The 13476-nt window shown below is 51.2% G+C and overlaps 1 protein-coding gene and 1 long non-coding RNA gene across 2 annotated transcripts in view; both read left to right on the forward strand.

Annotated features, from left to right (window-relative positions):
- LOC125963005 (uncharacterized) overlaps positions 1-13476 on the forward strand; it is a 406444-nt gene that overhangs the window by 106666 nt on the left and 286302 nt on the right. The gene's annotated exons all lie outside the window — the stretch shown is intronic.
- On the forward strand, positions 3318-10529 carry TSPYL2 (TSPY like 2). Its single transcript, XM_012539329.3, has 7 exons — positions 3318-4303; positions 5569-5646; positions 5774-5885; positions 5973-6118; positions 6245-6342; positions 6671-7506; positions 9817-10529. The coding sequence occupies exons 1-7, from the start codon at positions 3467-3469 to the stop codon at positions 9984-9986; spliced, it is 2277 nt and encodes a 758-aa protein (XP_012394783.2). The 5' UTR covers positions 3318-3466; the 3' UTR covers positions 9987-10529.

Consider the following 13476-nt stretch of genomic DNA (forward strand, 5'->3'; position numbering starts at 1 on the left):
CAAGTGTTTCTTGAGCATCTGTTTGAGAAGCCAGGAGGGGAGGGAGAAGGGCTTCTGGGATGGGCCCAGGTTAGGTGAAGAGCAGGATGTGAGTACACGCCTTGAGCTGAAGAGACCCCAGCTTGGCTGCATTCTCTCAAGCTGCCAACTGGATCCCCGTGCCCCAACTCTTCTTCTTGAGGATGGAAATCCACTCCAACCCCACCAGGGTTGATGTGGGTGCCATACAGGCAGGAGCAGCCCCCCACCCCATGGAAGTGTAGGGAGAAAGTCAAACTCTCCAGAATGGCTGGATCCCAAAGGCTGGGGTCAGAGTGGAATTCAACCCCAGAATTGTCTCCTGAGTTCATGATACTCTCCTGAAGATGAAAATTCTTTGAGGGACTTGGTAAGTCATAGTGGTATAAACTCCAGGGCACTGTGGACTTGAGTCCATTCCTCTCTGACCTCTTTTTGTCCCCCTCAAGCCTCAGGAGCCTCAAGCCCCTCTGTGGTAACCCTTGGCCTTCTGGGCCCTCAGCCCCCAACTTCCTTGCACTGAACAGCCCTTCCCCTCTTCCTCCCTCCACCATTACTTCCACCCCAAGTGGAGCAGACTGCAGCCAGAATCCCCAGGTGGGAGATCCCAAGCCTCCTTCCCAGGGCAGAGTCCACTCTGGGCTCCCATCAAGTCTCATGGACTGGTGAGCCAAACTGGCATTCTTTGCCTGGTCTTGCCCAAGTTCTCTGTCCCCCTCTCATCTCCTGGGAGAGCAGGAGATCTGTATTTATCCACCTCCTTTCCCTTCCCTACAGAAGCCCTTGTCCTACACTCCCTCCCTACTCCAAGACAGCTCCAGAACTGGGCAAACCTTGACCCAAGAGGGATGGAGAAGGCACTCTAGGCAGGAGAGACACTAATGAGCCTGGCTATGGAGTGGCCTTGGAAAGGCAGGCCAGAGTGGCTGAGAGGCTGGGGGTGGGGGGTACCTGTTCTCTCAGTGATAGTGATGGGGGTGCCTTTCAGGGGGTGGGTTGGGGCACCACAGGGGTGGGGGTAGATAGGGTACATTCAGGAGGATTTGCCTCCATTTCCTTTTTCTAACTGCGTGGATTCACCATTGGATTTTGTAAATGGAAAACAAATGAACAATGCTATATTGGATGTTTTCTCTTTGTGTGTGTGTGTGTGTGTGTGTGTGTGTGTCCTGTCTGTGTGACTACATGTGGGGAGGTATGGTCAAGTGAGACAGTGTATCTGCGTGACTTTGTTGGGGGGCACTCCTGCCTGGGGCACACATGTGACCAAATGCCTGTATGTGGAGACATATACAGTGCACACATGTACACATATGCACCTAATTGAGAGGGGACAAAATAGAGTATGTGCCTGCAGCAAGAAGTAGAGTGGTCGGAGAGATGGAACTTGAAAACGGTACGTATGTATGTAGCAAGAGGGTAGACTCCCATCTCATAAGATCTTCCTCCCTTGGCCCAGGCTCTGAACATGGGCGACAGGATACTTGAGTACCCCATCTCTTTCCAAAGCCTGGAGCCCCCAGGTACCACTCCCAACTCCTGTATCAGTCTCCTCTCAAAAAGCCAGATAAGGTGTTCCTGAAAGTGGACCACCATGGAGAATGTTGACTGGGAATTGGGGATCAAACTTGAGGGGAACTATTGGGGTTAGGTAATGCCCGCCCCCCAACACACAAAATAATGGCTTCTGGAGGGACTGCTCAGTCTGGGATAGGAGCCCTTCGGAAGGGTCCACTGTATACAGCTCGGATTTTGGTAAGCTTTGATTAAATTCAGAGGGAGGGATGTCACAGGGGAAAAAAAAAAAAGCCTGGGAGTCTCCCCAGCCAGCCTGTTCCCTGGGCATTCAATTACTTTACTCTCTCAGATGCACAGAATTGAGTTGACCATACTCCTCAGTTCTTGGCACACTGTATCATCATTGGTTCATATGAGGCCCTTATATTTTTTATTTCGTTTTGTTTTGTCCCCTTCATCACCCATCCCTGATCCCATGTCCCCTTCCACATAGGCACCCACTCTCGTGTATTTAACGTACCGTCCTTCCAATCCACCGTTCATGTGTTTATTTACATATATGTGTATCTGTGAAAATGTATGGTATTGTTATGTGTTTTAATTTACATAAACAGTATTGTACTATAAATCTTGTTCTGTTTCTTTCTTCACTCAACATTCTGTTTTTGAGAGATCCAGCCATGTTGCCGTATGTAGACCTAATTCATTCTATAACATGGTCCATCTTATACATGTATCACATTTTTCTTATTCATTCCCCTGGGTGATGGGTCTCTAGGTTGCCTCCAATCCTCTGCTACCACAAGCCTGCAATGGGCAGTTTCCTACATGTCTTTTTAGGGACTCCTTATTTAGAGGAGAGGAAACAAGCTCAGAGAGAGGCAGTGATTTGGTTAGGGTTTAAGTGAGGAGCAGATCCTTGACGCGAATCCCACACCTAAGCCAGAACCCCACCACCATGCCTCACGAGAGACCATCCAGCTGGCTCCCCAAAATCTAAAATAGAATTTAAAACAGCATACACTGAGGAAATGGAAAGGATGGGAAGGAGAAGTATGGAGTCGATGAACACATAGAAAGTCCTAGAAAGATCTAGCAGATGAACTGAATCACAATCATTTTCATGACGCAGAGGAAGTTACTTTTTTTGGTGCGATTATTATTGCTAGAGCTATTTTGCAGAAATGGGAAACGCCACGTCAAAACCTGGCCCCAAACAAAAGACCCTCGATTTCTAAACCCCAGGCTCCTTGAGTGCCCCCTGAGCCGCGAGGAGCCGCCTCCGAGTTCGCCGCCGCAGGGGCGAAAGCCAGGGCTGGGGCAGGGGCAGATTTAAGAAGTGCGTAGTTGCTGACGGGGAGGGGAGAGGAGGGGGAGAACGACAGCGAGGCTCTCGAGTCTATCTGAGCACATCCTGCTCACTGCTTGCGCTCGTTTTTTGTTTTGCGTTTGGGTCTTCAGAACCACTGGTACTTATCCCATTGGATAAGACGTCGGCAGGGTGAGGTAGAGGCTCTTCTTCCCTTCAGCTCTCCCCGAGGCCAATAGTCCTGCACCGTCTCTAAGGTCGCTAAGGGAGGTGGCCCGGTGATTGGCGGGCCCGAGGATAGCCAATGGGAAAGTGATGAGGTGCGGTGTTGGCAAGCAGATTGCGTGCGAGCGGGCAGGGGGCGGGGGGCCGCGAGAGCAGCCGCGGCGACTGGCAGCCAATGGAGAGGCGGGATGGCCCCTGGCGTCAGCGAAGGGGCGGAGTCTGGCGCTTGGCGCGGAGGGAGTAGGGCAGGCGCTGTGGGAGGGAGCGCCAGAGCGAGGCTGAGAGCAGAGCTCGTCGCGTGAGGCGCGGCTGTGCTTCAGGTGTGACAGGCAGCGGCGGCCTGGCTGAGAGCGAAGGGGTGAGCGCGAGCCCCTGAGCTGTGCGAACGCGGTCACCATGGACGGCCCGGATGAGGGGCCTCCGGCCAAGGCCCGCCGCCTCAGTAGCTCTGAGACCCCTCAGAGCGAGCTGCCGCCGCCGCCGCCGCCGCCGCCGCCGCCGCCGCCGCCGCCGCCGCCGCCGCCTCCTCCACCTCTCTTGCGCCTGCCCCTGCCTCCACCTCAGCAGCGCCCGAGGCTCCGGGAGGAAACCGAGGCGGCACAGGTGCTGGCTGACATGAGGGGGGTGGGACTGGGCCCCGCTCTGCCCCCGCCGCCGCCCTATGTCATTCTGGAGGAGGGGGGAATCCGCGCGTACTTCACCCTGGGGGCTGGGGGTCCCGGCTGGGAGCCCGCGATCGAGTCAGGGTACGGGGGGACGCCCCCTCCCACGGAGAGCCTGGAAACGCTTTCTCCCTCGGAGGTTTCTGGGGGAAGCCTGGAGATTGACTTCCAGGTGACGGAGCCCAGCAGCTTTGCAGGAGAGAAGGCCCTAGAAACCTGTAGCGCAGGGGGGCGGGGGTACCAGAGGTTAGCCGGTCCAAGGGGGAGGGAAGAGACCATCATCATCGTGGAAGACGACGACGAGGATGAAATGGAAAGTGTGAGGAAGAGGAGGAGGAGGAGGAAGAGGAAGCCCAGGAAGGTGAAGAGGGAAAGCCGAGAGAAGAATGCCGAGAAGATAGAGTGCATCCTGCAGGCGCTGGAAAACATTCAGCTGGACCTGGAGGCGGTGAATATCAAGGCGGGCAAGGCCTTCCTCCGTCTCAAGCGCAAGTTCATCCAGATGCGAAGACCCTTCCTGGAGCGCAGAGATCTCATCATCCAGCATATCCCAGGCTTCTGGGTCAAAGCAGTATCCTTGTCATCTATATTCATGGGCCAGGAGCCCATGACCAGAAATGGGGGGCGGTGGGGGGGAGGGACAGGCTGGGTGAAAGGGTGTGGGGGCGGGCCCCTATTGGAAGAATGACGAGGTCTGGTGGAGGAGGGATGGAAGGAGTGTGGCAAAACATCAGAGAAGCTGGACTGGAGATGGTGAAGGGGGGAGGGGGCAACACAGCATAAAAATTGGACCACAGATGGGAAAGGGGGAGAGGAGGAGCATAGCATAAAAGAAAATGGATCACAGACGGTGAAAGGGGGAGGATAGTAGAGGGGCACACAGCAGAAAAATTGGACCAGAGATGGTGAAAGGAGGAGGGGAGGGTCACACAGAAGATAAACTGACTCAGAGACAGTGAAGAGGGAGGAGAAGGGCACACAGCAGAGAAATGGCCCAGAAAGGGTGCCCAAGTCACACATGGCTGTGCAAGCCTAGGTCTCTGCTTAGATACTAGGCAAACCCCAATCCTGGCTGGAGAGGACGGGGCTAGAAAGGGACTGGAGCCCTGAAGGATCAGGAGAAGGAGTAGCTAGGAATGGAGAGAAAGGAGTTAAATGAAGGAAAGGGAAAAATAACAAGAATTCACTATTGGTGATAAGCTTATCTCTAGGGGACCATGCAACATGTTAGGAAAACATGGATTTAACATCCTAATAGAATTATATGGACACAGACCCTTGGCATTCTCAGTATCACATGATCACAGGCGCTCAGTACCCAGGCACAGTATTATGTGGCCACAGGTCCTCAGTACATAGACCATAACATCACCTGGACACAAACCCTCAGACTCAGATACACAACATCATGTGGACACAGACCCATAACACCCAAATATATATAACATCGTGTGATGACAGGCCCTCAGCAACCAGATATAGCACCATTTGCACATGGGCCTTCAGCCCCCAGACACACAATGTCTCGTGAACACAAGCCCTCAGCACCCAGAGACACAACATCACTTGGACATAGACTCCCAGCACCCAAACACACGGCAAATATGAACCATGGCAAGGCCACTTAATACAGAGGTTTGACATTTTATAAACATAGGCTCTTACCACACAGACAGTATCATGGAAATAAAAGTATGGGTCATGTCCCATTGACCACAAAAGGAATTCTCCTTCTCCAGCCTCTCTTTTGTTCAGCCCTGCCTAGCCCTGACTGGCCTTCCTTCCCTCCTTCTCATTGAACAGTCACTCCTTGACCTAAACTGCTCCCTCCATCAGTTCCTCAACCACCCCAAAATTTCAATCTTGATCAACCAACGTGATGAAGACATTTTCCGCTACTTGACCAATCTGCAGGTCAGGCCAAAGAGATATCTTTTCTACCAGGACCGGGCAAGGAATCTGGTCCTTGGAGGTGAGGGGAGGTTGGGTGGGAGGGGTCACAGTGTGGTGGGAATTCCACCATTACCCCCACCCTGAGCAGGTACAGGATCTCAGACATATCTCCATGGGCTATAAAATGAAGCTGTACTTCCAGACAAACCCCTACTTCACAAATATGGTGATTGTCAAGGAGTTCCAGCGCAGCCGCTCGGGTAAGAGGCAGTCCCAGAGCAAATTCATGCCCCCTGCCCCATCTATCCTTGTCCAGTGCCCTCTCCATAGCCTCCTTTCCCCCCCAGGCCGGCTGGTGTCTCACTCCACCCCAATTCGCTGGCACCGGGGCCAGGAACCTCAGGCCCACAGGCACAGGAACCAGGATGCCAGCCACAGCTTCTTCAGCTGGTTCTCAAACCATAGCCTCCCAGAGGCTGACAGGATTGCTGAGGTGGGGCCCCTCCTGGCATTGCCAGGGAAGGCCTTGCTAGCTTGCCCCTGGGTGCGTGGGGTATTGGGAGTAGGCTCTGTGACATGTACTCAGCTTTGTTCTCCCTTCCCCTGTCTCTTTCAACAGATTATCAAGAATGACCTGTGGGTTAACCCTGTGCGTTACTACATGATGGGAGAAGGGGGCTACAGGGCAAGCAGAAAGAAGCAAGAAAAGGAAGAAAGGTGATGGTGGGGGTTGGTGGCTGAGAGGTGGTTTGTTAGGGGTGGGGCAAAGACTAGGCTAGTGTCACACAGTATTTGTAGAGCCAAAAGGGACCTTTGAGATAATCCAGTCCACTATGTTTTACAAGTGGGGAGTGATGCCCAGAAATGGGGTGTGATCGGCCTGAGGTTATGTAGTCAGGGGCAGAAATAGGACTCTCCCCACCTAGCCTCGTCCCTGGGAACCCCTGTAGCCTACTGCCTCCCCAGTTGCTTACCACCTTTCAGTGTCTGCTCTGGGTACACCACCTCCCACCAACCCTATACTCAACCCCAGGCTTCCCCACAGTAAAAACAGGGATGAATATGAGGTGGTGATCGTGGAAGACTCCGATGACTGTCACATCATGGAAGACATTACTGGAGAGACTTCAGACAGTGATGGTATCACCGACAATGAGACCATTCATGACATCAAGATCTCTGACTTCATGGAGACCACTGACTGCTTCGAGACCACTGACAACGAGATAACTGACATCAGCGAGAGCCTCTGTGACAGCGAGTGCCCTGACCACAATGGGAGCATTGACAGTGAGACCACTGACAATGAGAGCCCCAATGACAACGAAACCACTGATAACAATGAGAGTGCTGATGACAACGAGACCACTGACAACAATGAGAGTACCGATGACAACAATGAGAATCCTGATGACAACAATGAGAACCCCGATGACAACAATGAGAACCCTGAAGACAACACTGATGACAATGAAGAGAACCCTGATGACAACGAAGAGAACACTGATGATAACGATGAGAACGCCGATGGTGACGAGAACACCAATGGTGATGATGAGAACCCCAAAAGTGGCAATCACAGCAGCAACGGCAGCAACCAGGACAGCAGCGACAGTGACAATGGAGACAATGACGGCAGTGATATTGAAGATAACGATGGCAACGAAGGTGACAATGAAGGTAGTGATGATGATGGCAATGAAGGTGACAATGAAGGCAGCGATGATGACGACAGAGACATTGAAGACTATGAGAATGACCTTGAAGACTCTGACAAGGATCACCATAACAGCGCCAACCAGGATGACTATGAGGACGAGGTAGAGAACATCTCCGTAGAAGAATCATCAGTGGAAGAAGAAGAGGAGGGCAGTGAGGAAGGTGAGCTAGACCCTCACCTCTTGTCTTACCTCCTTTCTCTTCTCTCAGAGAAAATCTGCCCATGGTCAGAGTATCAAGGCATGAGCACAATCTGCTCTTGTAGAGAAAAGAAAAAAGCATTCTGAGTAAGTTTTTAAACAGAGCAAGGTCAGGGAACATTTAGCTCACAAATGTAACAAAACCAAAACAAATTTCAATTCTTGGTGATGGGTAGATAGGTTGTAACAGAGCACAAGACAAATGAAGCAGAGAGAAGAGATAGGAGGCAGTGGGTGATATACTAAGTAAGACAGGTTCTCACACAGAGAGAGGGAAAAAAATGTCAAACATGTTGCAATTCAGCACACTCTGTACCCAGCCCTGGCCTTCTGGGAACTCCCAGGCTTGTTTGGGGGGCTGGGGGTGAAGTGAACAGTGTGCTCAGTGAGTCCAGAGGAGGGAGGAGCTAATTCTATCTCCAGAATCAAGAAGGAGAGAACTAGAGAAAAGAAGTGACATTTGAATTGGAGGCTGTCTTCACATTAAGGAGCATTATGGGGCATTCCTGGTGGAAGGGATCAAATGAAAAAGAACCTGGAAGGGTGAAAATGCATAGTATGTTGGGCAGGGTTTCCCAAATTGTCATCTGAGGACCCTTCACTGGTTCCAAAGCTGCTCACAAAAAGGTTCAGTGGTCAAATATGTTGGGGAAATACTGCATACAATAATATCCTTATGTAGAGTCACATGTATGTTGGCACCTTAAAGGCTCTGATAAGTCCTGCTCTAAGAAACCTATTTAAACATTGTGGAAGTCAGCATTTCCCAAACATCTTGATCACAAAGGCCATTGTTCACTGTCCACCAAAGAATACATTTTGGGAAATGCTGAAGAAGGGTTGTATATGGGGGGTTGAGGGAGAAGGCAGTATTTAAGGTGACTGCTAGGTTTGGTTCTGGCCTGGATGACTGGCCAAAGGAGGCACCATTTCCTGGGATGGGGAAGGGCGTCGTGGTGGGATTGATGGGATGCAGGGAGGAACATGGAGTTGGAAGGGCTTGTTGGGCATAAGGTACGGGTGGCTTAGAGGCAAGTGGTTGGTGATATGCCTGGGAAGTCAGAAATTGTAAAGAAAGGAGATAAGCCAGAGCAGAATCCTACCTCTGGATTCTGGAGCCAGTTAACATTAATTGGGTCCAATTAACATTAATGAAGTATTTACTATGTTGCCAGGCACTATTCTAAGTGGTTTTCTTGCTTTGACTAATTTAATCCTCACAGCAACTCTTATGAGGTAGGTACTACTAATCCTTTTATAGATGGGAAAACTGAGGCTCTGAGAGGGTAGAGTTAGGAGGAGCACTAGGTCGTGGAACATTCTGAGAAGGAGGGGATTGTCACCGGTGTCCAGTGCTCCTGAAAGGTCAAGTAAAATGAGGACTGGGATGTGTCCATTGGATTGGGGGCTGAATAGATCATCTGTGGCCTTGGAAAGAGTAGTTTCAATGGATTGGTGGGGGTAGAGCCAGACCACAGTAGGAATGGGAAGGAAATGAACAGGGGTTAAGGCAGTAGAGTCAAACCTTGGCTAGGAAGGGGATGGCAGAAGGCGGACAAGGGATATGTTTGAGCCTGGCTGTAGGCAGGCAGATGGAGGAGAGGCAGCCCCCTGGGGTAGGTGGAAGGTGCAGGAAGACCAACCACTCCTAGGGGTTTTGGCCATGGAATCCCTGGCAAACTTCCATTGAGGGCACTGAGGAAGGAGGAATTGAATGAGCGAGTAGACACAATCTAGACATATTTCTAGGTAGGGAAACGGAGAGAATTGCTGGCCCCATACCCTCCTACTCGGTGGCATCTCTTCTTTCAGAGAAGGGGAGGCAGAATTATCTGTACAACCCTAGGGTGGGAGCCGGGGTGGGGAATTGGGCTGAAGAAGACAGACTGAGGCCTATTTGGATCAGACTGGGGAGAAAGAGAGAGGGAGCTGCCTCTGGATGAACAGAAGTTCTATTTAGCTGAGGTCAGAGCTCAGGAAGAGACACACGTTGCATACAGGGGGTGAAAAAGCTACTTTTAGAGATGTATCAATTTTGATAGGACAGAGGCATCCCACTCTGCCTTCCTGCTTCCCTCCCACTTGCCCTTACTTTCTGGACTTGAGTTCACACAGACTTGGCTGCTTGTTCCAAGCAGAGGCTTTTGGCGAATGGTCCCGCCCCTCAAAAGCCCTGACTATGGACTCTGTTCCCTGTTAAGAGTGACATCTACCTGTCTACCTAACCATCCTCCTCCATTTTTCCCTCCTTACTTCTCTCTCCCCTGTACAGGCAGTGAACAAGAAGGTGAGGACAGTGATGATGAGGAAGGAAGCGAGGAGGAGGAAGGAATCGAAGAAGACTCAGAAGGAGGGGAAGACTCAGAAGACTCCGACATGGAGGAGGTGCTTCAAGTCCCAAACCCTTGGGCCAACCTGGGGAAGAGGGGCAAAACGGGATAAATGTCTTACCTTTGCGGGGGCTGCCTCTCTGTATCCCTCTCCCCCTGCCCCATTTGCCCTCCCTATCAGCTAGGGCCGAGCGGCCCCATATTGCACTTCTGGGGGATGACTGACTTCGTACACGGGTTTAAAGATTATTTTTATGGTTTAGTAATTGCAGAGTTCTTATTTTGGGCGGAGGGAAAGGGGGATTCCCCCTTCCTTTTGGCCCTCCTCTCCCGCAGGCTTCTGTGTGCTGCTAAACGTATTTATTGTGATGCCTTGGTCAGGGCCCCTCTATCCCCCTCCTCGTGCTGTGTGGAGTGGACACCCTTGATCCCAAAGCGGGGAGGGCCGCTGTGGCCTTGGGGGTCTCTGCCGCCACCCTGTTCTCCCGTCTCTTTCCCTCCATCCCTCGCCCTTCCCCGCTGTGCCCGCTAGCCCGCCTCGGTGTCTATGCAAGGCCGCTTCGCCATTGCGGTATTCTGGTCCCCCTCCCCCAGAAGTCCCGCCTCGTTCCCTGTGAACCCTGGTAATCCTAATAAAATTCTGAGCAAATTCAGAGTGCTGCTTCGAGTCTTTTGTCCCATTCGGTGCGCGGTCCCCAGCAGCCAGTCTCCCTTCCCACAGGCCCGCAAGTAGTCGCCTCGCCTACGCAGTGGCCTGCAAGATGGTAGTTGCTGGGGGTGGGGGTGGCTGGCTGGGGGCGAGCTCCGCGGGACCGCAGAAATGTTGCGTCAGGCCAATGCGGACCATCCTGGCCAATGGCAGGGCGAGGCCGAGGAAGCCCCTCCCTCTCCGGGCGGCCGCAGCAGACCTAGGCAGGTAGCAAACAGCATCCCACGCCTTCCCCTCCGCGCACGCGCACAGGAACGCCCTGGGCCCTAGAACATCCATTTATTCAGTGATTCATCTTTTTATTTATCGTGCGTCAAACCTTTCCTCGGGCCTAGTATGAGCTGAGTGTGGGGGAACCAGAGGAATCCATTTTTCTTGCTCGCATGTAGTAAAATAAAAATGATACCGGTCGGGACTTAACAATCCAATAATGCCGGAGTGCTCTCTCGTCTTAGGAAGGGGGTGTAGGATCCCTGGAGCTGGACCTGGGAGAGAAGGCAAGAAAAGACAGCCCAGGCTGGGGAGTTTGCATAGAGATAAAAGAAAAGCAAAGGAAAATTACTATGTAGCTGTGTGACCGGGGGGGGGGGGGGGGGGCGGGGGGGGCGGGAGTTGGGCGTCTGAAAGGCCCAGTGGCTTTAAATTTTGGATACAGTAACTTTATTTCCACGGACACCAGAAAAACCTCCCAGATTCTTTCTGGATCATAACGATAATTTACACAGATATCCAGGTATGTCTTCTGTAATATACCTCCCGAACTTTCCATCCAACGCCCTTACTTTGCTGGAAGTCTTCAGACTGGATCAGATTTGCGTTTTACAGAATGCCCTCTGCTGGCTGCCTGGAGCATGGATTGGAGGGAGGGAGAGCAGTGAGGAAGCTGACGCTATACCTAAGGTGAGAGTGGCGTGATGGGGGCAATAATGGAAGGTTTTTAAAATAAATTTTTTCTTTTAGAAGTTTTAGATTTACAGAATTATCGCAAAGATAATACAGAGAGTGTCCGTATACCCTAAAGCCAGTTTCCCCTATTGTTAACATCTTACATGTAGTATGATACATGTAGGTGGCTCCATGGCGCAATGGATAGCGCATTGGACTTCTAGTATGATACATGTGTCACAACAAATATCAATACATTATTATTAACTAAATTCCATATTTTGTTCAGATTTCCTTAGTTTTTACCAAATTTCCTTTTTCTGTTCCAGGATGCCATCCAGGACACAACATTACATTTAATCATCATGTTGCCATAGACTTCTCTTGGCTGTGACAGTTTCTCACACTTTTCTTGTTTTTGATGACCTGGAGTCATCAACATTTGAGGACTACTAGTCAGGTATTTTGCAGAATGTCCCTCAACTGGGATTTGTCTGATGTTTTCCTCATGATTAGACTGGGGTTATGGGTTTGGGAAAGGAAGACCACAGAAATAAAGTACCATTCTCTTCATATCCTATCAAGGGTACACGCTATCGATATGCCTTATCACTGTTGATGTTAACCTGATCACCTGGCTTAGGTAGTATATGTCAGGTTTCTCCACTGTAAAATTACTCCATTCCCCCACCTTCCATACTGTACTCTTTGGAAGGAAGCCACTAAGTGTAGCCCGTGCTTAGGGAGTGGGGAGTTATCCTCCAACTCCTCAAGGGGGAGGAAGTATCTACATAAATTAATTGGAATTCTCCTGTACAAGAAATGTGTGTATTCTGTGATTTTAAGATGCTGGAATCAACAGGCTTTAGATATAGGAAGAGAGGGATTGAGAGAAGTCAGGGATGACTGCCAGGTTGCTGTGGGACCTCCTCTGTGAAATGGTTGGAATACCAGATCTTGGACATACTCCAGATTCTGATAAATGTTTTGGGGAGAGCATGGAAGCTTGGATGCCTCTAGTTCTGACCTGGGACCACACTGTCAGAAGTGGATAGAGGAGACTCTGGCTCAGAAAGGAGAACATCTTGCCCCAGGGGCAGAGCTGAGAGTGCAGGATGCTGAGTCAAGGCATCTTGTGCAGAGGGAAGAGACACCTATGTGCAGTATCTGGAGCCAGTCCCAATGAGTATGTGATGAATTGGAGGGGCAGGGTAAGCAGGAGGGGCAAAGGACCTGGAGTGGGCCAGGAAGAGGTCAGCCTGGCAAGAGGATCCCTGTCAGTTCAAGAGAGAGACGGCCTGGGTATCCTTGCCTCAATATACTCTGGCTCACAACGTGACTTCCTCACCCTCTATAGAGGGTCTCAGTTTTCCCATCTGCAAATAGGCTAATCATGCTGGGGGATCAGCCCAGGAGAAGCAACCAGCCTAAGATCCCAAGATGGAGTCTAGCCTTGAAGCAGACCTCTGAAGCCTGGCCTTCATCATGCTCTTACCTGATTCCTCTCTGTTTCTCTAATCAAATCCCTAGCCCCTCATCCTGGCATTTGAGGCCCCTCTTCACCCACCCTGTTAGAGAGGGCCTCTGACTTCAGGGACACTGTTAGGACCCAATTATGGGATTCTAATATAGCTGGCCAGGATGCTCATGTCCTGGACTGAGGCATGGGAGGAGAAAATGTTCTTTGCCTAGGGTGACATCTTTTCCCTGTGCCCTCACTCCTCACTGTGTGGTGTGGCTTCATTCAGGTCCTGCCTAGTCTGGTCCTCCAAAAGGGAAGACTCTCCTAGAAGGTCTTTAAGGTCTCATCCAACTCCAAAATACAGTCTTTGCTGAAGACCAGTGAAGACAGGCCCTTTTGCTGGGACCCCAAACAGAAACCAGGAGGAGAATGAGGAGTCATAGGCCCAATGTGCCCCAGGGCCTTTCCCATGCTGAAGCTACTTGTCCTTGTATCCTTCACAACTCACCCAACTCCCTTGGAGCAGAGGGCCCTGCTCCTGAGGGT

Source organism: Orcinus orca, chromosome X (assembly GCF_937001465.1).
Source record: "Orcinus orca chromosome X, mOrcOrc1.1, whole genome shotgun sequence".
In the NCBI taxonomy this organism is placed as follows: domain Eukaryota; kingdom Metazoa; phylum Chordata; class Mammalia; order Artiodactyla; family Delphinidae; genus Orcinus; species Orcinus orca.

What these genes read in the sequence shown, in the direction of transcription:
- TSPYL2 (XM_012539329.3), top strand. Translation starts at nt 3,467, where the DNA reads ATGGACGGCCCGGATGAGGGGCCTCCGGCCAAGGCCCGCCGCCTCAGT. An exon ending in GCTACTTGACCAATCTGCAG is followed by an intron (nt 5,647 to 5,773) that starts GTCAGGCCAAAG and finishes CACCCTGAGCAG; the next exon opens with GTACAGGATCTCAGACATAT. An exon ending in AAGCAAGAAAAGGAAGAAAG is followed by an intron (nt 6,343 to 6,670) that starts GTGATGGTGGGG and finishes GCTTCCCCACAG; the next exon opens with TAAAAACAGGGATGAATATG.